The sequence below is a fragment of the Rosa chinensis genome, chromosome 2, assembly GCF_002994745.2.
Source record: "Rosa chinensis cultivar Old Blush chromosome 2, RchiOBHm-V2, whole genome shotgun sequence".
In the NCBI taxonomy this organism is placed as follows: Eukaryota; Viridiplantae; Streptophyta; class Magnoliopsida; order Rosales; family Rosaceae; genus Rosa; species Rosa chinensis.
The window spans coordinates 9,690,898-9,714,565 of record NC_037089.1 but is presented as its reverse complement, the minus strand read 5'-3'; the positions used below and the strand labels follow the sequence as shown (position 1 = coordinate 9,714,565).

General features: G+C 38.9%; 2 protein-coding genes and 1 pseudogene across 3 annotated transcripts; 1 reads left to right on the top strand and 2 right to left on the bottom strand.

Moving 5' to 3' along the window:
- Positions 1–490: 490 nt before the first annotated feature.
- On the bottom strand, positions 491–1,534 carry LOC112183644 (annotated as a pseudogene).
- Positions 1,535–8,547: 7,013 nt separating this feature from the next.
- Positions 8,548–12,800, bottom strand: LOC112187106 (serine/threonine-protein kinase/endoribonuclease IRE1a). 2 transcript variants are annotated; one of them, XM_024325756.2, is made up of 7 exons: positions 12,447–12,787; positions 12,149–12,353; positions 10,532–11,829; positions 10,277–10,449; positions 9,858–10,104; positions 9,153–9,456; positions 8,548–8,867 (listed from the first exon to the last, which is right to left on the bottom strand). In XM_024325756.2, the coding sequence occupies exons 1-7, from the start codon at positions 12,629–12,631 to the stop codon at positions 8,706–8,708; spliced, it is 2,574 nt and encodes an 857-aa protein (XP_024181524.1). In that variant the 5' UTR covers positions 12,632–12,787; the 3' UTR covers positions 8,548–8,705. The 2 variants fall into 2 exon arrangements, with proteins under 2 accessions (XP_024181524.1, XP_024181525.1); XM_024325757.2 differs by having other exon boundaries at positions 8,794–8,924; positions 12,447–12,800.
- A 2,644-nt stretch (positions 12,801–15,444) lies between these two features.
- On the top strand, positions 15,445–23,523 carry LOC112185902 (exosome complex exonuclease RRP44 homolog A). Its single transcript, XM_024324235.2, has 24 exons — positions 15,445–15,655; positions 15,757–15,894; positions 15,983–16,140; positions 16,257–16,312; positions 16,505–16,627; positions 16,735–16,868; positions 16,986–17,226; positions 17,604–17,760; positions 18,615–18,855; positions 19,039–19,195; positions 19,343–19,411; positions 19,727–19,852; positions 19,949–20,001; positions 20,149–20,255; positions 20,483–20,537; positions 20,636–20,735; positions 21,089–21,200; positions 21,485–21,605; positions 21,722–21,781; positions 21,872–21,977; positions 22,057–22,152; positions 22,451–22,532; positions 22,607–22,672; positions 22,938–23,523. The coding sequence occupies exons 1-24, from the start codon at positions 15,602–15,604 to the stop codon at positions 23,134–23,136; spliced, it is 2,811 nt and encodes a 936-aa protein (XP_024180003.1). The 5' UTR covers positions 15,445–15,601; the 3' UTR covers positions 23,137–23,523.
- Positions 23,524–23,668: the final 145 nt, after the last annotated feature.

Sequence of the window (23,668 nt, the reverse complement as noted above, 5' to 3'; positions counted from 1 at the left end):
ACAAAATACAATAATAAGAGGGGGGGGGGGGTGGAGAGAGAGATATATATATATCAATTGAAAGTTTTTTTTTTAGCTTAGTTGTATCAAGAGTAAAATAATATTGTGAAATGTTCACAAATTGATGGAGTTCTAACTACCAATTTTGGAGGTATATGAATAGAACACTCTTAAAAAAAAGTTTTTATTGATATTATTGGATGATGGGTATTATGGAAAAATTAGGGAGGTGTAGATAGCATATTGGTTATTTGTAAAAGTTATTTGGAGGTTTATTAAGTGGGGAGGTCTAAATACCAATTTTGGAGGTATGAATAGAACCTCCCATATAAAATTTCGGACAAAGAAAGTAAGAAACTGCCTCTAGTCAGTAATAGCTTCAACATGTTTAAGTAATCTAGACATTAAAAATTCTGCAAAAGTAAAAAAAAAAAAATGAAACAACAAGCATCCAATACCATTGCATGTTATCCGCTCTAGTTCAGGTCATTCAACTCACTGGAGGTGGCAGCAGGGGTGGGTTGTTAAGTGGGGGAGGTAGCGACATTGATGAGTATTGCATGTTAGGAGGCCTCATTTGAGGGGAAAGCGGTGGCCGCCACATCAGTTGTTGGTTTCCTATAGGAGGTGGAAGAGACCGTGGAGGAGCTGGAAGGGGTGGCGGCATGTTCAGGAGAGCAGGTCTCATGAACTGCTACATTGGCGGTGGAGGCATCATTGGTTGACCCTGTTGTTGAGGCTGACCTTGCCAAGTTGGTTGTTCAGCCATTTGCATTGGCGGGAAAGCCACACCACCATTTGCAAACGGATGCAATGGCACTGGAGAACCGTTGGGAATTAGTGTTGGAGGCGCACTAGCTAACAGTGTGTGAGGCCGACTCTTAGCCTTAAAGGTAGGATTATTGCTAGCAGCCAAAACTCTCTCTGCCGGAGTACCATGACGCTCTCCTTTAGTGTCTTTCTTATATGCATATGACACTGTTATTTGACGATTGCACAGATACTAGCCATACATTGCCTCGATAGCTGCATCAGATGCCTCAAAGGAATCATAACTGATGAAGCCAAATCCACACGAGTTTCCAGTTTCAGGATCTCTCATTATCTTTGGGTTTGTAACTATGACACCAAATGCACTGAAAGTATCATAGAGAAGTTTCTCATCCACATCAGGATCAAGATTTCCGACGAAAAGGTTTGCCCCTACATCCAAGCTCTTTTTATCTTGGGAAGCCTTATTTACACGAATTGGCTTTCCATAAAGCTTGATCATATTAAGCACCTTGATTGCGTAACTAGCATCCTCTTCACTTCGAAATTCCACCAATCTGTATCCTTGATGCAAGTTTGTCACTCTCTATTTGGGTACATACACTTTGATAACAAGTCCAGCTTGAACAAAAAGCTCCCACAACAATTTTTCACTAACCTGAGGGTCGAGATTGCGGACGTAAAGAGTAGCGTCTTGGTTTCTCTCGGTGGAGTGTTGACCGAGCAAGTTGGCTCCGACTCCAGGAGCTATTCTAGTCGTCATTGTGCTACTGTGTGTCTCTTTCTTCTGTAATAAACCTTTGATTATTTACTTAACCGAGCAAATTAGCAAAAGCGAGATTGGTTGCGTAGTGAAAATTGGGAGCCATGGGACAGAATAGGGTGTATAATGTAGAGCAGGTTTGAGTAGCTGAGGGTGAGAATCAGAGAGGTTGGAGGTAAAAGCCCGAAAGATGCTGTGTGGGCAGGTGTTCTTGGCAAGTTTTATATTTATTATACAATAATATTATGTTTATATGTTTCCAAGTAAGTATAAATATCCTTGTAGCATTCTATCTCACAAGACAAGTCAATATAGGACACTAAATTTTTTGAAGATAAATCCTACCTTAAAAAGTAATGTGGGAAAAGCTTACACCTGAACGCCTCAAAAGCAGCTTAAGGCTTTTGATGTGGATGTAGGAGATGATGATGTGGTATTGTTGCTTTAGAAGATAAGAAGTTGTATTACCAATAGGATTTGGATTCAGGGCTGTCGATCAAATACAAGTTACTCTTGTATTTAGTTGTATTAGTTGTGAGGTTGAAGTCTCTCTTGTAAAAGGATTAGGAAAAATGTGTTAGCTACCTAAGCCGGCCCTAAAATGTGTCTCTTATGCCAGGAACCCCTCTGGCTTGTTCTAGAATTGACAAAAGCGCTTTCAGAATTATACAGAAGCAACTTCATACAGGGTACAAGCTAGGATCCTACATATTCCTAAACCAACTTCTTCTTTTTTTATAACAAAAAGAAAACTTACGAAACAAAATCACGAGAGTAACCCATTTCCAGCTGATCCAAATGGAACGCTGGGGACACAGAAATGAGGAGACTATTAAACCAAACAAAAGTATTAGAAAGGTCATATCCTAACGAAGCTAGTTTATCAGCAACAAAATTTGCTTCTCTATAAATATGCTTGAAATAGATAGTAGAGAACTAGAAAGACAAGGTCTTGATATCTGCCACCAAAGTTTGAATCCTCCAAGGATGTGAGGAACATCAACTTTGTGAATAAGGCTGACAATTAAAAGCTTAGAAGCTCCTTCCACAGAAATATGACTATAGTTGTAGAATAAAGCTACCTGAAGACCATTCCTGAGAGCAGTTGCTTCTGCTATAAGCACATTTGTAGAACCAATTCTTTTATAGGCTGCAAAAAGTGGATTCCCATCACTGTTTTGATTACATATCCAATAGTAGCACTTCCATTCTGAACAGAGCCATCAAAATTAAGCTTGACCAAGCCGTAGTCAAGAGGTTGCCATTTAATATGAAAGTACTTGGAAACTTTAATAGAGGAGACTTGGAAGTGAGAGGAGGATGGAGCTTGGGTGTACAAAGTACTTTTCTGGGTGTGTCGTTACGGTGAGGCCGGTGTGCTTCAAAGCTGCTTGATGTTGGCGGTACTTGTTACCTTTGACCTCAATCAGGGCGTTAAGGGTTGGTGATGATCGAGGAGCAACCAAAGCATAGAAAGTTGGGTGCCCTGAGTAGACTTCTGGGTGTCCAACTTGCTCCTCAAGTGTTTTTGGTACGGGCCTGCTTTTCTGCTGATGAGCTCAGTTCAAATTTTTTTTTATTATTATTATTATTATTTTTGGTGAGGGGTGCAGCATGGACCATTTTTGAGTTGGCATTTACCAGCGTTGACTAGCTATTGACCAGCCTTGTTCGGCGTTGACCGGCCCTGATGGGCGTTGACTTGACGCTACTGGGCCAAAGTTCATAGTACATGACGAAGTCTTTGTGTTGGCCTCCCACAGACTACGCTAATGTTAATGTAGGTGACCGAGGGATCTAATTAACGTTAAAGAAAGAGAGAGTAAGAGAGAGAGAAGACAAGATGTATAGTGGTTCGTTTCCCGCTAACATCCACTTGAAGTGTTGCACTATATGGGTTTGGGGCCCAAAAGGATTACAAAGTGTGTAATGGGATGTTAAGTAAGTGAGAAGGGAGGCTCCTTCCTTTACATTTTCTTCAATGTGGGACAAGAAGTCCCAATTCTAGTCTAGAAAATCATATTGTGAAGACAATTGGCAAGGCCGGGAAGGTGGCTTCCCGGCCAGGTCTTGGCTGCTTCCGACTATCACTGTGTAGCTTGGACATCGGGCTACGGGATGCATATAACGGTTGGGTCCCACCATGGCTTGTGGGCCCACTAAGAGGGTGTTACTTATGCTTGGTGAGATAGCAAATTAGTCATGCTAGTGAAAGGTATCTACACTTACCTCTAATTAAATTCCAAGCAAAGATCTTTGGGAGAGGATCCTCTCCTGAGCTATGGTTTTGCCTGAGCTTCCTAAGCTTTGTAGCAAATGAAGACACGTGGTTCATATCAGATCCAATGGTCTACTATTTCTCCTTACCTTCACAACCACTTTGTTTCTTTCCTTTCTCTCTTTTACTTCGATGTTCTTCTTTACCTTTTGTTCTTCACAACTACTTTGTTTCTCTCCTTTCTCTCTTTCTTCTTTTTCCTTTTGTTCTTCCCTCATTATCAGATGGAATTTTCTTATGACAAAGCCTCTCTCTCCTTATCAATCGCTTCTGCACTTAATTAAATTGCCAAGAATCATGTTGACTAATTTCATTACAATTCTCAAGTCTTTAACTAACGCTTCCAACTCCTTGTTCTCATGAATCAATTTCATTTCTATAATCCTTCTAAACCCAGTCAACCTTCTAAACCTGGCACCATCCATCAAAATTTAAGAAAATCAAAATAACCCATAACAAATTTCCCACTTGATTTAGTTGATGCAACCACGGGTGACAGCGGAGAATTTGACGATGAAGGTGATGTAGTGAGGTTTGGTGGAGATCTATGGCTAGCGCTGTAAGAAGATGGAGAGGTCGGCTTGGATTTCATCAGATCGGAGGAGATTTGGTTCCGTCTAGGATGACTGGATTTGGGATTGTCAATTGTGATGGAGATGACGAGCTTGGCATGGATCTGTAGTTTTTGCGATGAGAAGAATGGGGTTGAATTATCAACTTGCAGCTAACAACAACAGGGAAGAAAACGATAAGAAAGAGAAGGGAAGAGAGAGTAGGGACAAAAATTTGAATGGGTATTATTGTAAATCTGTAACTCAAAAGTGATATAACCCGTTGGATGTAATATGAGCCATGTGACAGGACCCGCCCCTGATTTCACCTTGAAAATCCAAAGTGGCCCTGCGGGGCCCACTTCAAAAGAAATTCTACCAAAAATTTGGCGGAACTCCCTCTAAAAGTGGACTACCCAAAAACCTGTAGAAAGACATTTACACTTCTAAAATAATCCACTCTTAATCTTCTATAGCCACCCTGCTCCCTATATCACAACATCTCACATTTCACAAACAATTCTGAACTTAAGAATATTAATCTCATAGGTTATCCGAGCAATCTAATATACAGGCGTATAAGAGAATAGAATACAAGATAAAGGACCGATACTTTTATAATGCGAAACCTATGACAGTTATGCCTCAACCTCATGTACGCTCGACCTCAAGCTAAACTGGCCTGTAAACTGGGCATTTAAAACCGAAGGGCCCAGGGGAAAACATTTTAAAAAATCGTTAGAGTGAGTGGACAAAAATTAAATAATTTCGAATGAATAAGTAAAACTTAATGCTTTCCCAAGTTATTCTCTAAAACCTCGCATGCAGTAACAATCTTGGAAATACTTTCAATCATCATCTTTACTACAATCTTAATCACATAAAAAAAATAGAGCATCTTGCAATCTCTTAAAATCTCATCCTCAATCCTTTCTAAAACATCATTTTCAAGAGGTTCATTTGATGACTAGAAAGGACTGCTGTCTAGTCATCTCATGCCATCAGGGGGGGACTGCCACCCAGATGAAGCATCGGAAAGGACTGCCAACCGGATTAGGAGGCGGTGGATAGAAGGGACTGCCAACTAACCACAGGTAGTTAGAAGGGACTGCCAACTTACTACCTCATGTCATCTGGAAGGGACTGCCAACTAGGTGACGCATCGGAAGGGACTGCTAACCGGGATGTAGTCTGGAAGGGACTGCCAACCAGACTATTACCTAGAAGGGACTGCCAACTAGGTAATATACGCATGCGCCGAAGATAGCCTCCTCAATGAACTGGAAACAACCTCTTTCAATTACTTTCTTTCGGAAAGAAACTCGATATTACTTCAATAAATCATTAATAATTCACCGAAAGCATAACTCAGGATTATCTCGCTAACTCACACCTCAATATCTCAATAAATTCTCGAAAGCATAAATCAAATACTCTGTAAATCAATAAATGCTTTCGGAAAGAAATCTCAATCTAACTTCAAGGCTGATAAGTGCGGAGCTCAAAATTCAATAAATCTTGATAATTCAATCATGCTCAAATATTCGATGAAACATTCGTACTCGTATCCTCATAAAAACCGATATTCGAAATCAATAGTTCTCATAATATTTTCTTAATCAGTCACTTCCCGAAAATCATTTCTCAACTCAATAACTCATAAATAAATAGCTTGAAAAATCTATTGAAAGCCCTCGGGAAGGAAATCCACTAAAAAATCCCGTAACTCATAGAGCATAATAAATCTCAAGAAATCAAGCTCATAAAATCATAACACTCCATAATTCAAATAATAAATTAGACCTCAATCGGAAAAATAATAATATACTGCATGCACATTTAATTTAAAATAAATGTCCACTCACAGTACTATTTAGGAGATCACGCATACGAGTTTCTTCATCGAGCAATAGCTTGGTATATCGCCCTGTACACAATTATAATTCATGAATAACGATTCGGCAATTAAATACGATTCCTAAAATCAAATCCTCATAATCACATCTTCACTTCTTCTCGGATTCAACCCAAATTATACCACTAATACCAATTCGTTAATTTAAAGGTTCCAAGGCAGAACCGAGAGATATCCGACGGTCGGATTCTCGTAAATCGGTAATGAAAATTCTAAATTCTGGAAATTTCATAATCAACACAACTTTTCTTCAATTCCAACCAAATTCACATTTACGAGCTCTACATCAATTATAGGATTTAATAGGCTAAAAATCGAAGTCAGAAAACTACCCTACGTGCCTCCACGCCCCACCTACAGTGGCGGCGCGTGGGGCCCACACGCCGGCGGCCACCACCTCCAATAGCCACTAAATTTTGGCAGCAGCAACATCACAACAGACCCAACAAGTTTCTCAACTACAACACATTCCAATTTTACCTTTAAGTGCTCGAAATTGGCTGGTGAAGAAAACCCAGAAAATCCAAAAACCCTAGGATTGGGTTTTGGTCGATTCTCCCACTACACTGCAAATCGTGGCTCAAGGCTAGGGGGAAAATGATCATTGGCGAAAACCGCACATTCGACGCCAGTTAGGTGGCTGGAGAAGGTCGGAATCGCAAGAAATCGACGAAACTTCCAAATTGCTACAGTGAGCTTCACGGCTCAAATCCGATCTCCTTCGGCCGAGTCATCGAAAAACACCACCGCAGGTGTGACAAGGAGGAGGAGGCGAGCTTACCGGTGCCCAAATTCCGTCGTGGGGTGGCCGGAGGAGGAAGAAATCAGTGAAGGAAAAATCGAACCTAAGAGGAGGAAAGGATCGGGGGAGAGGAGAGAGAAAACTCGGTAAGTTTCTGAAAATGGAAACTTACCACAGTAGTTTCCACCTTTTATAGAAACTTACTATGAATAGTAACTTTCGTATTTCGCTCATAACTTTCGGATACGAACTCCAATTTTTACGTACCATATATGCACGCACTCGATTTAACGTCCTCTACAATTTTCATGAAGAACATTTTCTCAAATTTTGACCCGATTAAAAAGTCAACTTTTAGGGTCACTACAAGTACTGAAACGACAGTAAAAGTGAAAGTAAAGATCGTTTACCGTCCAAATGACTAGTAAACCGATGAATTCAGGTTCGGGACATTACACCATGTGTCTTCATCTGTTGCAAAGCTTAGAAAGCTCAGGCAAAAACATAGCTCAGGAGAGGATCCTCTTACCTTTGGAGGCATATTCAATTTCCACATCTTATTTAAAAGAGGAGCTTTAGCATGAGCAGGAATATTAGTAGATTGAAACCAAGTAGCACTTTTTATAGAATAAATTATGAATCTTTTCTAGCCCTAAATCAACCAGCAGTAAAAGCAACCTCGAATAAACAGTAATTATCCAAATGAAAAACTATACATAAAAATCGGCTTAATATAAAAGTGATATTCTAAAACTACAACAGTAAATAAAAAGTGGAACAGGTTAACTCATGGTCTATAAAAAATTTCGACTAAATAGATGTTAAAACAAAACACAACTTCAGACAAGACCCCGGAGCAGCACAAGCAAGGTAGAGCACATCAAACAATAACTCAAAGACACTAGGTAGTGAAGGTGTACACCAAGAGACCTGAACTGATTGCCACAACATAACCCTATAATGATCAAGTGACAAAGTGTAAAAAAAGAACAAGATGGAGGGAGGAAGATAGAAGAAAAATATTTATAGGAACTAATATGGAATCTTAGGAGTAAGCTTTCCATATCCCCTAGAAGCACTATTGGACATTTGGACCTAGTGGATCAATAATCTTCACGGCCTCACCACCCTCGTCAGGGGCCAACGTAAACTTCGTCCTTAGGAGCTTGAACACCCATCTCTTCATGCACCAACAATCTCAACTGCTGCTTGAGATACATTTTCTTCCTCCAAAACTTCCTTGTTTTCCATGTATCAAGGGTCACGCATTCATCAATTCCACCATCTCCATGAGGTTGGAACCAGGCCGGCAAAGAAGAAATCGCCTTGACCAATTTCAGTCCTGCATATCGTCAGAGAAAAAACACCACGCGTATAGCCCATATCAGCAACCTCACTAGATCCTCGAAACAGTCCCGAACAACAGTGATTCATGTTGATTTATTCGTTATCAACATTCGTGGCACCAAACATGAATCTTTCATATTTTGTGTGAAAATGAATCACACAACTTTGGCAAATGAAACATGACAGTGATTGGATGATGAAACCATTAATAAGATTATGAGTCTATTTTTAATAAGATTATGAGAGTCTATTTTATACATATTAATATTTACAGGCATCTACACATATAAACTAAGCACCTTACACAGCAGTATTTATATCAGCATAACTTAAAGCAACTAGAGTCCCGAGGACTCATTGGCAATGCTTTTGAAATACTTCTGAAACCATTCCTCTTCTCTACAATGTTTGCACGCAACTTTGTATACTTCAATCAGAAGTTTCGGGAACCGACTTGCAAAGTAGTGATCATATCCTTCGGGCACTGGACCTAGGAGTTCCTGAAACAGCCACCATAAATCAAGAGTTAAAATCACTCATTCTGGACCTAGGAGTTCCTGAAACATAAGAGCTGGCGTCTTGAGACTATGATAACTGGTATCTTTGAAACACTTTTCAGTGATGATTCTAGCTTCATTTTTGAATAACAAAATAATATTCTAGTTTACCGACACAGTTCAAGTTGATGCTCAAGCTCAGATTTTTCTTGTTTCTGATCCATATATTATTATTTTATTACATATTTTTTTAGTCAGAGAAAAAATTTGGAAGGAAAAAACAATAACCTGGATTTCCTTTGGGAGCTCTCTATAGTGATTATATTTGTTCCGCATGACTCGCAGCAAGTCTCGAACACTATCAAACTTATAACGCCTGTAATGGCCAATGTTAGTGAGGAATGCAGGATCCATATTTTCATTCCATTTCCCACCCAAAGCCACGGGCGCGGTACTTTCTAGGGCTTTCAGAAGATCAGAGTTAGCCTTTCTATCTTCCAGTTCTACCCTGTCACTATAGTCTCGCAGGAATGAGAGTCTCAACTCAGAGCTCCAGAAAAGAGGATGGTGCAATACCTCCACAGCCTTTGGCCTGAAAACAATTAAGAAGACATTAATCATTAAAAAATAATTAGAGATGTCATTAAATCAAATTTGCTAGCAAACTTTGTACCCAAAAAAAAAAAAATGCTGGCGAACTAAGAAACCAATATTTGTCTCCTGATGAAAAATCATGCAATGACAATACGTTCCAAGATTCAAGATGATAACACCTCCTGCTACCAAGTAGCCCTTAACAAACCGGGGCATGATGTAGCTGATTTACTATATCTATATGTGCCTCACCACTCATAAGTCATAAACTAGCCTAATTAAAACGCACCATAAGATTAAATGAAAGCGGTGATTACAGCATTACAAGAGGCACATCCTTTGCATAATTTGTTAATCTTGCTCATTATCATTAGCATAAACTAATGCTCACGGTCTTACCTCAATTCAGGGTCGCGATTTAACAATCGAGATATAAGATCCAATGCTTCCGGAATATACTCCACCAAGAAGAGATCCATTTGGTTCTTCACAATATTTATATCACGTTCGAGGTGATCACCAAATGGATGTCTACCACCAGTGATGCAAAAGAAGAGGACACAACCTAAACTAAACAAATCCACTGCACGTGTTTGCCGCCCGTGAAGAAGCTGTTCAGGTGCTTGCCAACCCGAACTACCAGAACCTGCAATGATGTCAACAAATTTTACCCATGATTAATGGAAGTTGACATATCTAATTTGAATTGTGAATGATAGGATTGCATGATGGATGCCATTAACTTCGCATGTTGGATAAAAAAGGTAGGGCATTTTAAACTTTAAAGTTCGCAAGTGAGACAAGTAAAGAGTACTTTCCAGTAGAATGATGACCCAAAGAAGACATGTCCCCAATAAGTCGCTTGCTGATGCCCATGTCAGAAAGCTTTGCACAAAATGAACTTTCCTTAATTAACAAAACATTTTGAGGCTTTAAGTCCCTATGAATTATCCCCAATTCATGTAAATGCACAAGCCCACAGACGACATCCCTGAGTTACACATGCAAAAAAGAAGGTCAATATGATGCTAAGTGAAATAATAAATAACAAGGCATATGAGATAAATGTTAACCTCATCAATTTCAACAATAGGGGGGACAATAGACCATTTTCTTTCCACAAGTTAACGTTCGGCATAAGATTCTTTACTGTTGACAAGCGAACTTTATTTTGAATCATAGCATATTCCTCACCAGCTACAGGATTTTCACCGGAATTTGAGTAAATTTGTATCAAATCATCCAAGTTGCAAATACAACGCTCCAGAGAGAGATAGACAAAATCTCGATCGTACTCCACACCGTACCATCGGACTATGTTCTGATGTTGGTCAGATGCAATAAGATTCTGAATTTCTTTAAAAGCCACGTCATGATGAGCTAGAACAAGGCGTTTGACTGCAACAGGTCGACCTTCATAAACTCCCTCCAGGACAATGGTGCCATTGCTTCCCTTGGCGATCTCTGTATTTGATACAAGTAGTTTACCAATCCTGCGACCGACTGCAGCACCATAAAATAGTTTATCAAGGAACAATGTTTTGTTATCACCCTCAGAGTGTGCTAAAGCTTCCTCATCCTGAGATGATACATGTTTCTCCTTTTCTTCACCAATGCCACTAGCATTCTTTTCTGATTTCCGACTCTTCCTTCTCTTGGAAGGTGCAGTATTGGAATCAGAATTACTGAGCTGTTGCCTTTTGACTACATAAGTATAGCAGTATATAACAAAGGCCATGAGGATGATAAAGGAGAAACTGAGAGTCAAAACTCGTGACCAATCAAAAAGCATGACTAACATGCCTTTAGGAGATTTTCTCACAACAGGCATTGCATTTGAAGTGGGATCTGAGAGGATCTTATCTGCGTTATGTTCCTCTAACAATCTGCCATGTCTAGATGGTTCAATCGATATACGATTTTGATGGCGGACTCTTATTTTTGATTGACATGATAACGGTAAAACAATATCACTGCCTGCTTCAGAACCAAAGGCCCCACTAACCGGACTCTCAATATCCGAACAAAATGAAATAACTCCAATTTCAGAATATGTCAAATTCCATGAGACTTCATTTGAATGTGGAAAGTATGCCTTCAAGGAATACTCTGTCACCAGGACATATAGTAGCGCCTTAGCAGCATTTGGATTGGTTGGAACAGGCTTGATCCATTGCTTAATGCCTTTAATAAAACCAAGGTACAGAAGACCCTGCTCCTCTCCACGAGATGAAGTGTATGTGTGAATTGTCCTTCCGGTCATCGGATCAATCACAAAGGTAGTGGTCTTCTTCGATCCAACTGTAACTGATCCATCCTCTAATGCATAAGGCGTCTTGTGGACAAACTCTGAGATTGGAATATGCAGGTTCTGCAAGCAAGTCAATAATTAATGTACAACACAATCCCCAGGATGTGCAAGTAACAAAAGACATCCATATCATTAAAAATTCTAATGCATTACAGCTATGAGCCGGGAGTGTTTCACCTCCCAAATAATGAGAAATTCCACAAACACCAGTAATTTTTCGTCTCCGATACCAATATGCAAAATGTTCTAGTTCCATCCTATTTGTTGTCATTATCAATACAATGTCTGCACTAATATTAATCGTTTTTGGAACCCTTAGGCACACATTTAACTAAAAAAAATTGGAGATAATTAAACACAGCAACATTGTATGACATACCTGTTTGATATCATTACTGACCAAATAGACCTCGCCATCTTCATCAACATCTACGTGGAACCTATTGTTATCTTTGCCCTGAGGAGCCTGGTATGAACTGTACAGCGGCGCCCCTAAACCCACAGTATAAATTACTGCGCCGGAATCAGTGTCCACTAACCGTAACTTCCCCTCCGGCGCCGCCACAAATTGAGTGCTACGCTTACTGTCAAAATCAAAATCAAACCAAACGGTAAAAACTACTTAGTTACTGGATAGAGTTAACAAAATCGGTGAAATTCGAGGTTAAAATACTGACGGCGGTGGATGGGAGAGGAGCGATCGGCTGGGAGAGCGAGAGAGGCCGGCGTCGTGGTTCGGCTGCGATCGCAGAAGCGCGGAGGCCGAAACGGTGGCGTTTGGGCCTGTGGAGCCGAGGATGAGGAGGAGGAGGAGTAGGAGGAGTTTACAGGTGGCGGCATGGTGCTGGTGGTGGTGCTTCATCTGTGAGAGAGATAACGCCCTTCAACCCCCAGAGAGCTGTGAGGGATTTGGGGTTGGTTGGAGGGGGGGGGGTCAATATGGTCAACAAAGACGGAGGTGGAAGAAATAGTGAGGCGTGGGGTTTAGGAGACTAAAGCGGAAGCGTCGAGGACTAGAAGATTCGAAGGTGTTTCCGACCCGGCACGGTTCGGATCTCCGACTCCGGAAGTTTATTGGGTTGTCTTGCTGTTTCTATCGGTTTTCTTTCGGTTTTTTCATGGCTTGACGTTTGTGTCAAACGTGGGCTGTAAATAGGGTCTTTGCCTGCATTCAATAAACGCGGGAAAAGCCCAACTACACCCAAAAACATCGTACAGGAGTCTAAATCCTATTAAAAAAAAAAAAACAAGCATTTACATGGACTTTCTCTATGAGAATGTTTCTTGACATAAAATTGAGAAGGGATTTATGATACTTAGTCGTTAAGGTGTCTGAATTGGATTCCAATCACAATGCATAGTCAATCAAGAACTCATTTTAGTGAGCAGCGCATTTGAATTATAATTTAAGTGTAAGTAAGCGTGTCGTTAATGATCTAATGAAACATATTAAGAATCAACTGATAACTGCAAATGGGCACTGGAACTTTGGGTTTAGTGGACACGTGGCTAGGTCTTGGCTTTTGGGTTCGTATGCTCTCATGTTTTTTTATTTTGTTTTACTTGAGCTAAAGAGTATAGATTCTTCATTTGTATAAGGCAATGTCATAAATTCATATTGTGTCTCGAGTCCAATTTGTTATCGTTTAGAAAATGTAAAGTTTATTTGTAATGAATCATATTATGATGTGTTTTAAGTTCATTGGAATATCTGTCATTGGCATATCTGTCACTAAATATTTTAATTGGTTGACATCTTTTCTCTTAGAGAAAAAAATTAATGAAGTTCGGTTTCTAATTGAAGCATATATTTGAATCCCATCTCTCCTTGGTCACTTTTTTTTTTTTTTTATGAAACAGAGAATTTACAGTCTAAACCCTCTAATACAACCATCCTGAAATTGTCAAAACAAAAAGGCAGAACTAGCTTATAAGGGTAATGAATTAGTCCAAGATTGTGCTACCGTTGTATGATCAATTTTTGCAATTGCATACGATATGAAATTGGCTTCACCCTTGACATGTTTGAAAGAAACCGAATGAAGTTTGGATGCTAGAGCCTTGATATCAGAGATGATGAATCTGATTCTCCAAGGAGCTTGGCAGGTCTCCCTTGGTCTCGTTGGAAAAAGTCGTACTCAGTACTTATCAACGAGTCAAATCAAATCTCTTCAAAAAAAAAAAAACGATTCAAATCAAATTATTATTCAATAAAATTAAAAAAATTTAAAAAAATCTACTATGTTCGTTTAAGAAATATATCATTGTATTTAAATTGGAATGAACTACTATACCATGTGTTTGAACATTTTTTATTTTCATACATTTTTTTCTAAAAAGTTTTATTTGCATACATGTGAATGATTGAATCATACAATGTAGTTTTATGATTTCAATAATTCGTATTTAAATCAACAATTAAAGATCTTTTATGCAACAGATCATCAAATGAAATGATCTATAACTTAGTCTATTGTATCATATAGATGGATAATTTTAATAAAAGTTTGTTTTTGTTTTATGCAATTATATGATTAAATTATTTTCATTTATAATAGTTTTTACATGGTTTCAAGGTTTGGTTCTTAATTCCTTAATTGAGCTTTTTCATTTGGGACTTGGTGATCGTAGCCCTCAATTGAAGGATTTATGGCTTGCTTGTTGCTAGAAACAAGGCAAGATTTGATGGAGTGCCAGCACATGCTATGTTGATTTCTAGACTTATTTAAGGACATATACAAGGTTCTAGTCGTTTTGCTAAGGGATGCATGCATAATCTTGTAAAGACTTTCGAGTTGTGAAAAGTTTTGGTGCTTAATGTAATCCACGGCATGCCCCTACAATAATTGAGGTAAATTGGCATACTCCTCCTTTTGGTTGGGTTAAGATTAATTCAAATGATGCTTGGAAAAGGTCCTCCAACCTTGGTGATTATGGAGCTGTCTTTCGTGACTATAGAGGGAATTTTCTTGGTATTTTTTATTTTTTCAAATCTTGACATCCCTAGCTCGATTGCAGCCTAGGTCATGGCAGTTATGAAGGCCATTGAGTTGGCATTGGTCCGAGATTGGAAGCATATAAGGCTAGAAGTGGACTCTTCCTTTATTATTAATTTTCTTTGCTCTCCTCATTTGGTGCCATGGCAACTTAGAGTAGAGTAGATGAATTGTGTGCACCGCATTTCTCAGATGCATTTCCGCTTCTCACATATCTTTCATAAAGGTAACAGAGTTGCTGACATCTTGGCAACTTGGCAAATCATGGTATTATTTTAACAGGTTTAGTTTGGTGGGATGTTACTCCTCCTTTCACTGTTTCGACTTGCAATAGTGACTGTTTAGGTCTTCCACAATTTTGTTTTCGTTAGCTATTTTTTCTTTAATGTACACACCATACTTCTATGGAGGTCTTGGCTTCGTTCCCCTCTTTGTATCTTTTTTTCTTTTTCTTTAATAACACAGAGCGATAATGAGGTTCCTTCTTTTTGAGCCCAAAAAAAAAAAACTTAAAAATATATATAAAAAATTAATTTATAAGATCAGAAAACATTTTATCTAACGTATATTCTTTCTTATAGAACACCCTAGGGCAACAGTGTTACGGTGGAGACTATCATAAATCAAAGCCGTCGCTTGCTTACCACGTGTCACTATAAACCCAGCAATTTGTTTTTCTTCATTCTATTCTTTACTGCCCGGACACGAAACCAAATTCTCACAGTTGATTTCACAGTGCTTCCCTCCAAACTCGCCGAAGTAGCCAACACGACGTCGTGTTCCTCCATCTCCGATAACGAACCACCTTAGCTCCGCCAACTCGGACCTTCCCAACCATGTTGCAGAACCGGTCATACGTCAAGAGAACCAGAGGAGGCAAAATCACCAAGGTCTTAATTCCCCTATTTCCCTCCCAAGCCATAAACCTCTCTGCTCTCTGGTTTTCAATTAGGGTTTTCCATCTAATTAGGGTGTCTGTTCTGGTTTTCAGGTCGTCAGAGAGCACTATCTCCGCCACGATATCTACTGCGGAGCTCCGGTATGCAAAGTATGCGACACCTCCCAAGCTCGCCTCAGCGCCACCGCTTCCACCGTTCTCATCCTCGACACCAATGTGGTGCTGAACCAGGTTGGAATCTCTCTCTGGTGTTATTGAACTCGCTTTCTAACTGTGAATGAGGAAGTGAATTTGAGCTTTTTGCCATGTGGTTTTGCAGATTGATTTGATTGAGAATCCGGCGATTGACGACGTGGTTGTGCTTTCGATAGTGCTCGAGGAGGTCAAGAACAGGAACTTGTCCGTTTACAATAGACTGCGAGCTCTATGCAGTAATTCTTTGAGGAAATTCTTTGTTTTCTCTAATGAGCATCACAAGTAGGTTTTTCTTTTCTTGAATTATAAATGTTCGTAATGTACTATAGGTTGCTTTCGGGTTATCGTTTTTGTTGGGAGTTTGTGCTCTTATTTGGTGACTGCTACTCCGTGTTCAGGGATACATATGTCACGGACATGAGTGGAGAAAGTAAAAATGATCGAAATGATAGAGGTTAGCACTTGTCTTGATCTCGAGTTTTTGATTCTTGACGATGTGCTTGCTGATTTGTACTTGTTTATTTGTGTGCCGCTATATTACCTGCCAATGCTGTGCAGTGTTAATATCCACTTGCTGGTTATGGCATTTGAATATAGTGTAAATCAAGAATCTGTGAATTTTGAAATCTGTGAAATTGTTGTTCAGCAATTCGGGTGGCTGCTCAATGGTATCAAACTCATTTGGCTGGTTCTGTTCGTATTTTACTTTTAACTAATGACAAAGAGAATAAGAGGAAGGCTCTTGAAGAGGGGATTTCTGCAGAGACAGGTGTGTATGATTGGTTGCTGTCTGTGTTATAAGTATAGGGTTTGAGTGCATGTTTCATTTTTCATGATGGAAATTCGATGGAGTTATTGACTCTTGGGAAATTTCAGTGGAGTCGTATGTGAGATCATTGAGTCGACCAGATTTGCTTGATCTGCTTGTGCATCCTGCATCGTCAGAAGATGTAATCATGGAGGAAGTTGAAGATTTAAGACCATCAAAGAAGAAAATTGTTTACTCAGAGGTATTCCAATACTGAGTCTGCAATCGTTTCAATACAAGCGTTTTATGTATTGATGTTTTAAGTAACATGAAAATCAGGGTGTTCTAACCAGTTTCTTGCTCTCATTTCTTTTGCCAGCATAAACCCTTGTCAGAGATTACTTCTGGTATCCGGTGCGGTATCTACCATCAAGGAAAACTAAGGGTGAACCGATACAACCCCTTTGAAGCATATGTTGGAAGCCAGAGCCTCAGTGATGAAATAATAATTTATGGACGTGCAAACATGAATAGGGCCTTTGATGGTGATATAGTGGCAGTCCAGCTTCTGCCTCAGGAGCAATGGCATGAGGAGAAATCTCTTGCGATAGCAGATGAAGGTAGTTAATACATGAAAATGATCTGCATGCATATAATTGATTTTACCAGTAGGCTTGGTCTGAAATCATAAGTTTGAGTTTTTGAGGCTAATTTTGGGTCTAATTTGTAGTTACTTTTTCGGGTGGAATACAAAGAGAAAAAAGAAAAAAGACATCTTCCCACAGTGGAAAGTAAAAGAAGAGGACTCCTAATAAGTTATGTACTGCTAGAGTTTTGATATCTCAAGCCCACATGTGAATATAAGTGCATTGCTGAGTTTCTGGAGCCTATATTTAGGACTGTTTTGCATTTTGAAACAGGCTTCTTTCTTTCTACTTTTGGTTTTCTTATTGCATTCTTCTAATGAGTATATTATGTACACCGTCTCCTCTCACAGAGAATGAAGAAGAAGAAGGTGTTCATCTGGTTCCTGGCAGTGCTGATGATGTTCCTAGAACCACAGCTCAACCACAGGATTCTGCTGGAGAAACATGTTCTGCTTCAAGTCGTCCATCTGGCCGTATTGTTGGTATTATAAAGCGGAATTGGCATTCGTAAGTTGCCTTAAGTTGTTACCTGAAGCCTTTTTGTCCTGCATACGGAAGTGGTATCTGTTTTAACTAATTTGTTTATAGCTTAAATACATGTTGCTTCTTTCAATTAGGGGGCAAGCGATGTATTGCCTTGTAGCATGACAGTGTTGTGGTGTGGTGATTGACTGGTCAAAAAAGAGCATAGGGATTGGTCAAAAAAGAGCATAGGGATTGGTTTGCCATAGTTGGTAACAATATACAATTATATGTAAAAATACAAACTAGGGGAACTTGTCAAAGAAAATTGGGTATGGTTTTTTGCTGGTTTCTTCTAGAAAAAAAGAAGAAGATTTTTTTCTGTTCTCTGGTGCTTTGAATGTTTCTTTCATGGGTGCTTTAGATTAATTGTCTTAATAGAACTTTCAATTCTTCATATTATTAGTTATTACTTAAGAGGTCAATGAATATCTTATTGTATTTTCAACTTGTCAACGTAACGTGCTGACATTTCTGAACTTCAATTTGTTCTTACTACCGCCCCTTGAATGTGTGGTTCATTTTCAATGAGGAGATTGCAAAAAAAAAAAAATTTGCTTTCATAAATTCATTTAACAAATTCTGAAGGCCACTTCTATGGATAATATAAATACATGTTCATCTTGTATGTTCATCAAACGTGATGTTCACCTTTCGTCTATCGTGCATATGCATGTGTACCTCTCTTGTATCATATGCCTGTGAAACTTAATGGTATTGATTTGAATTGTACTCTTCTTAATTATTTCTGTTATGCTTTGTCGCTAAAGTCAGTTATGCTGAGCTTTTCCGGTTATTGGCCGAGTTATCTGATATAAACTAATTAATCATTCATGCAGTTATTGTGGATCTTTGGAGCCGATGGCTAAGCCTGCTGGCAGTGGTGGTGTTGCCCATGCCTTATTCGTCTCAAAAGATTGTAGGATTCCTAAGATCCGAATTCAAACTCGACAGCTAGAAAATCTTCTGGACAAGAGAATTATTGTGGCGGTTGATTCTTGGGACTGTTTGTCTCGTTATCCTTCTGGCCATTATGTACGAACCATAGGACAAATTGGTGATAAAGATACTGAAACTGAGGTATGCTTGAAGGGGTCCAATTGCTTGCTATACTTTTTGTTGGAGCAACCATCTTTACTTTCCTCAGTTTGTAGTTTAGTTAAACCTTAGTTTATTTGTTCTTTAAACAAAAGCTAAATGGACATGTACCATCAATTGAAACTTAATGCCAACAACTATCATTGGCTTTTTTGGATCTTGCAGGTGGTCTTGATTGAGAATGATATAAATACAAGACCATTTTCTACTCAAGTTCTAGCATGCTTGCCGCCATTGCCATGGTCTGTGTCCTCTGCAGATTTGGCAAATTCTGTTAGGGAGGATTTGCGACAATTACGTGTCTTTAGTGTGGACCCTCCTGGTATATGACCTGGCCCTTTTTTTTTTTCCCTCCTTGCTCTTCTTTCTCTTCCTACTTGTTTGTTTTTCTTAATTTTTGCTGTTTTGTGTTGGGAAAATGTAATTCAGTTAACATTAAGCTAAGATACTTTGCTAATGGTTTATGCAGGATGCAAGGATATCGACGATGCACTTCATTGTACAGCTCTTCCAAATGGAAATTACGAAGTTGGTGTCCGTATCCTCAAATATTGTTTAACTTAATTGCTGATGAGTGTTAAGAGTGCCCTGCAACAGGGAATGTGTGGCCTTGCATATACTGTCATATAAGTTGTCCACTTATTTGGCTCAAATCATGCACACATGAGAAGCCATATTAAGTTTTGGGAGTTTCACACTAGCATATAACTTAGGGCCTCTCCACCCATTGCCAATTGTTGAGTTGGATGCTCCCACTCTTAACATGTGCATCATCCTACTACCTTGATGAGGTTTCACGGAAATTTCTGTGAATAGAAATGATCTACAAGTTTAATCTTTAACATTCATTTAGATATTGCTGATGTTACAAATTTTGTGCTTCCTGGTACCCCTCTTGATGATGAGGCTTCACAAAGGGGAACATCAGTCTACCTTGTTGATCGACGCATTGACATGCTTCCGAAACCTCTGACAGAAGGTCTTATTTTGTGTTTTAATGTTATAGTGAGTGCATTATCCTTGCAGATTATAAAATGGTTGAGTATTTACTGATTAATAATCCTTAATTGTGCAGATATATGTTCACTCCGAGCTGATGTGGAAAGGCTAGCCTTTTCTGTTATTTGGGTATATGCTCACTCACTAATTAGTCATGATAAGGCACTTTTAGTTTTTGTTTACTAGTCAATTTTAACATCTAGTGAATTATAATCTAAGGCTCTTTTTTCTTCTTCTTTTTGGAGATTGTTATATATTTGTTTACCTGAATTTCAGGAAATGACATCAGAAGCTGAGATTATATCTACAAGATACACAAAAAGTGTCATTAAATCTTCTGCAGCATTGTCTTATGTAGAAGCTCAAGCAAGGATGGATGATAGGTACATTTCTAGTCCAAGTTAATTACACTATGGTGGATAAATTCATTTTAACCACACCAGTTGTTTCTGTTGAGAACTCTAATTGTTTCTTTTGGACTGAGAGTAGTCTTATCATTTATGTATTATTGTTTCTCCTAAACATGATCATTATTTGACTTCATGTAGATTCTTGTTAAATTTCTTGTAGCTCTGGATTCTCATTATAGCTCTTTCTTATATTATTTCAGCCGGTTGACGGATCCAGTAACTACAGATTTGAGAAACATGAACACATTAGCAAAGGTCTGCATGTGGACCATTTGGTTATAGATTCAAACAGATGTAATATGCTTCTTTCTTTCTTAACTTCTCTGAGTATCCTTTCATATACACTGCTACAGATAATGAGGTCAAGACGTATTGAGAGAGGAGCCTTAACTCTTGCATCCGCTGAAGTCAGATTTCAAATTGACACTGAGACTCATGATCCCCTTGATATTGGTATGTTGCATGAATTTTTTTTTTTTTTTCTCTCCAACATAAAGAAAAATTTGATTAATGGTATACTTACACTGAGAAAGGGATCAGCTGTGCTGTTGGGTAATTCACCAAGGAATTTATACAGTATCTCTTGAAATTAGGGATAATTCTATTTAAAGCGGACTTCACAATTTCATTATGTTATTATGTGTGGTATTTTAAGTTATTAACTGTCAGGACATTACGCAGAAGGACTTTTGGAAAACATGACCTCTGTTATTGCTTAGTTTATATTTGTAGTGATTTCGCTTCCCCCGGCATTCCCTTTGCTATTATTTTAGTTATTTTTTTCATGTTTATAATTGTTTCCGCAGGTATGTACCAGATACGCGAAGCAAACCAAATGGTTGAGGAGTTTATGCTTGCTGCTAATGTTTCAGTTGCTGAGAAGATTCTTAAACATTATCCTTTGTGCTCACTATTGAGGTAAGTTGATGGATTTTTCTCAAGTACTTTCACGGCCTCATGCTATTTTCCTGAAATGGACTTCTGGTTGCCTTTTTCTTACAAATAAGGCTATATGGAGTAGCATGGTGATCTATTTAGGTTAATTGAGTTGAAAATACAGCAGTTTCTGGTGCGGTGTAGCTTTCTTAAAAGATGGATTCATTTTCTAACTACTCTGCTTTTGTAAAATAGGCACATACCTGCATTTGAACTTTGCCATGTCTCTATTTTGATCAATTCAAACTCCATGTGTGTTTGTGCAGGCGCCATCCTACTCCAACAAGAGAGATGCTTGAACCTTTGTTACGGACAGCTGCTGCTGTTGGTCTCAACTTGGATATTTCATCATCAAAGGCACTGGCTGATTCACTCGACCATGCTGTGGTAAGTGTTAATTTCATAGGCATGTTAATGATATGGGGCTTATAGTTTTAGCTCAAGTTATAAGATTTTTCCCCCCTCTCTGTCAAGTGCTAATGGCAATATAAATGTTTTTGCAGGGTGATGATCCGTACTTTAATAAGCTAATCCGTATATTGGCCACTAGATGCATGACACAGGTAATTTTCTATGAACGGTTGATTACGGTGGAATTACTTTCGAGGACACTTTTCTTAACGTATTTATTTTCCTTGTTTTGCACAATCTAGGCCGTTTATTTCTGTAGTGGGGAACTCAGCCCTCCAGAATATCTTCATTATGGGCTTGCAGCACCTCTGTATACCCATTTTACCTCTCCTATAAGGAGATATGCAGGTTAGTTTCAGTTTTAGTCATTTGGTTCTTGGTGATCTGAGTTACTGTTGTTTGACTTGAGAAGTATCATTTTCTACAGATGTCATAGTGCACCGGTTGCTTGCTGCGTCTCTGGGTATACACAGGCTTCCAACTGTATTCCAAGATGGACCCCAACTCAATAGTATTGCTGAAAGTACGGATTTTTTCATATCGAACTTTTTGCTTTGAGTATTATATTAGAATACTTACTCCTATGCCTAGATATCTCCCATGTTCATAAGTGATAGTATAACAATAATGTATCTGCAGCCATCAGCTTGTACTTAAAATAAGCTCATTTTCCGTACACTGCACTAACAGAAGTTTTCTAATCATATTTGCTTTTCTAAACCAAGATTATCCCAATATCTTCTATAGACTGTCCAATGCCTTGTCAATTTTTGTAATGCTGTGTATTTCTCATATTTGCTGCTTCATGTGTTGTGTTACAGATTTAAACTATCGACATAGGAATGCTCAGATGGCAAGCAGGGCCTCAGTGGAACTCCATACTCTGATTTTTTTCAGAACACGGTATGAACCTCTTTCTTTGTCTCTCTCTGTCTCTGTCTTTGGCTATTTCTCTCATATTCATTTTGCTTGGGCAGGCCAACGGATGCGGAGGCAAGAATTGTGAGGATAAGATCCAATGGATTTTTTGTATTTGTCCCCCAGTATGTTTTCTAAACTCATTCAGAAGCCTCCCTTCCATTTGATTAAATTTGAATGTGTGTGTATGTGTGTGTGTGTGGAAGGGCGGAAATCTTACCCAATGCGTAATTACATTTGTGAAGAGTACATTATTTTCTTCTGATTGCAATTTCTGGCTACTTTCTATTCGTGTGATTATCAAATCAGTTGTCCAATCTAATACTACTTCGTGTGATTTTCATTTGGATATTGTTCTTATGAAGTAAACTCTTTTTGTCTCTCTTGCAGGTTTGGCATAGAAGGGCCTGTGTACTTGACCCCAAGAGGTGAGAAGGGAAGTGGAGAATGGTTTGTAGATGAACAACAGCAGAAGATTAGAAAAATGGATGGCAGCATTTCATACAGCGTTCTGCAGACAGTGAGAATCCATTTGGAGATCGTTGAGCCCCAGCCCAATAGACCGAAACTCGAGCTTAAGCTGTTGTAATGAGTAACCTGTCCTCCCTATACCCTGGACGGTTGTGCGAGCCAGGAGCTATTGATGCTTGGTTCCATCAATCATGAGCAGGGGTTGCGGCACAGGAAGATTGTATAGTTTCATTTGATTTAACTTGATCTTTTTTCTTGGCATGACCGTTCACAAAATTACTGTAAGAGCTGAAAGATTAGAAGCAGACTGGCTGGTTAAAGATTGTATGGAAATGTCATTCTATTTCGTGTATTGGGAAGGCCTGCTGAGAATTGCTATTTTCGCAAGTCATACTAAGTTTGGGGTTTTGCTTCAGAAATGTGAATCCTACTACTTAGGTGGTAGACCATGGTTGGAATGTTGGACAAGCCACGTGGTCAAGCTACCCGACCCAATTCTTTCTCAGGGATTCTCTTGTTTTCTTGTTTCAATGAAAATCTAGTTAAACTTGGGTTTTGATGGTTAACTCGTAATTGAAAACATTGAAGACCCATTCTGCCGACCAAAATAATCGTCGGTAAAGGTTGTCCATGGTCTTCAACCGTTAAAA

Excerpts from the sequence above, each read along its gene's own strand:
- LOC112187106 (XM_024325756.2), bottom strand. The coding sequence starts at position 12,631 with ATGAAGCACCACCACCAGCACCATGCCGCCACCTGTAAACTCCTCCTA. Across the intron at positions 11,830-12,148 it reads TCAGTAATGATATCAAACAG|AACCTGCATATTCCAATCTC; the intron begins GTATGTCATACA and ends ACTTGCTTGCAG. Across the intron at positions 9,457-9,857 it reads AATCGCGACCCTGAATTGAG|GCCAAAGGCTGTGGAGGTAT; the intron begins GTAAGACCGTGA and ends AATTGTTTTCAG.
- LOC112185902 (XM_024324235.2), top strand. The coding sequence starts at position 15,602 with ATGTTGCAGAACCGGTCATACGTCAAGAGAACCAGAGGAGGCAAAATC. Across the intron at positions 16,141-16,256 it reads TTCTCTAATGAGCATCACAA|GGATACATATGTCACGGACA; the intron begins GTAGGTTTTTCT and ends CTCCGTGTTCAG. Across the intron at positions 20,002-20,148 it reads TAGCCTTTTCTGTTATTTGG|GAAATGACATCAGAAGCTGA; the intron begins GTATATGCTCAC and ends CCTGAATTTCAG.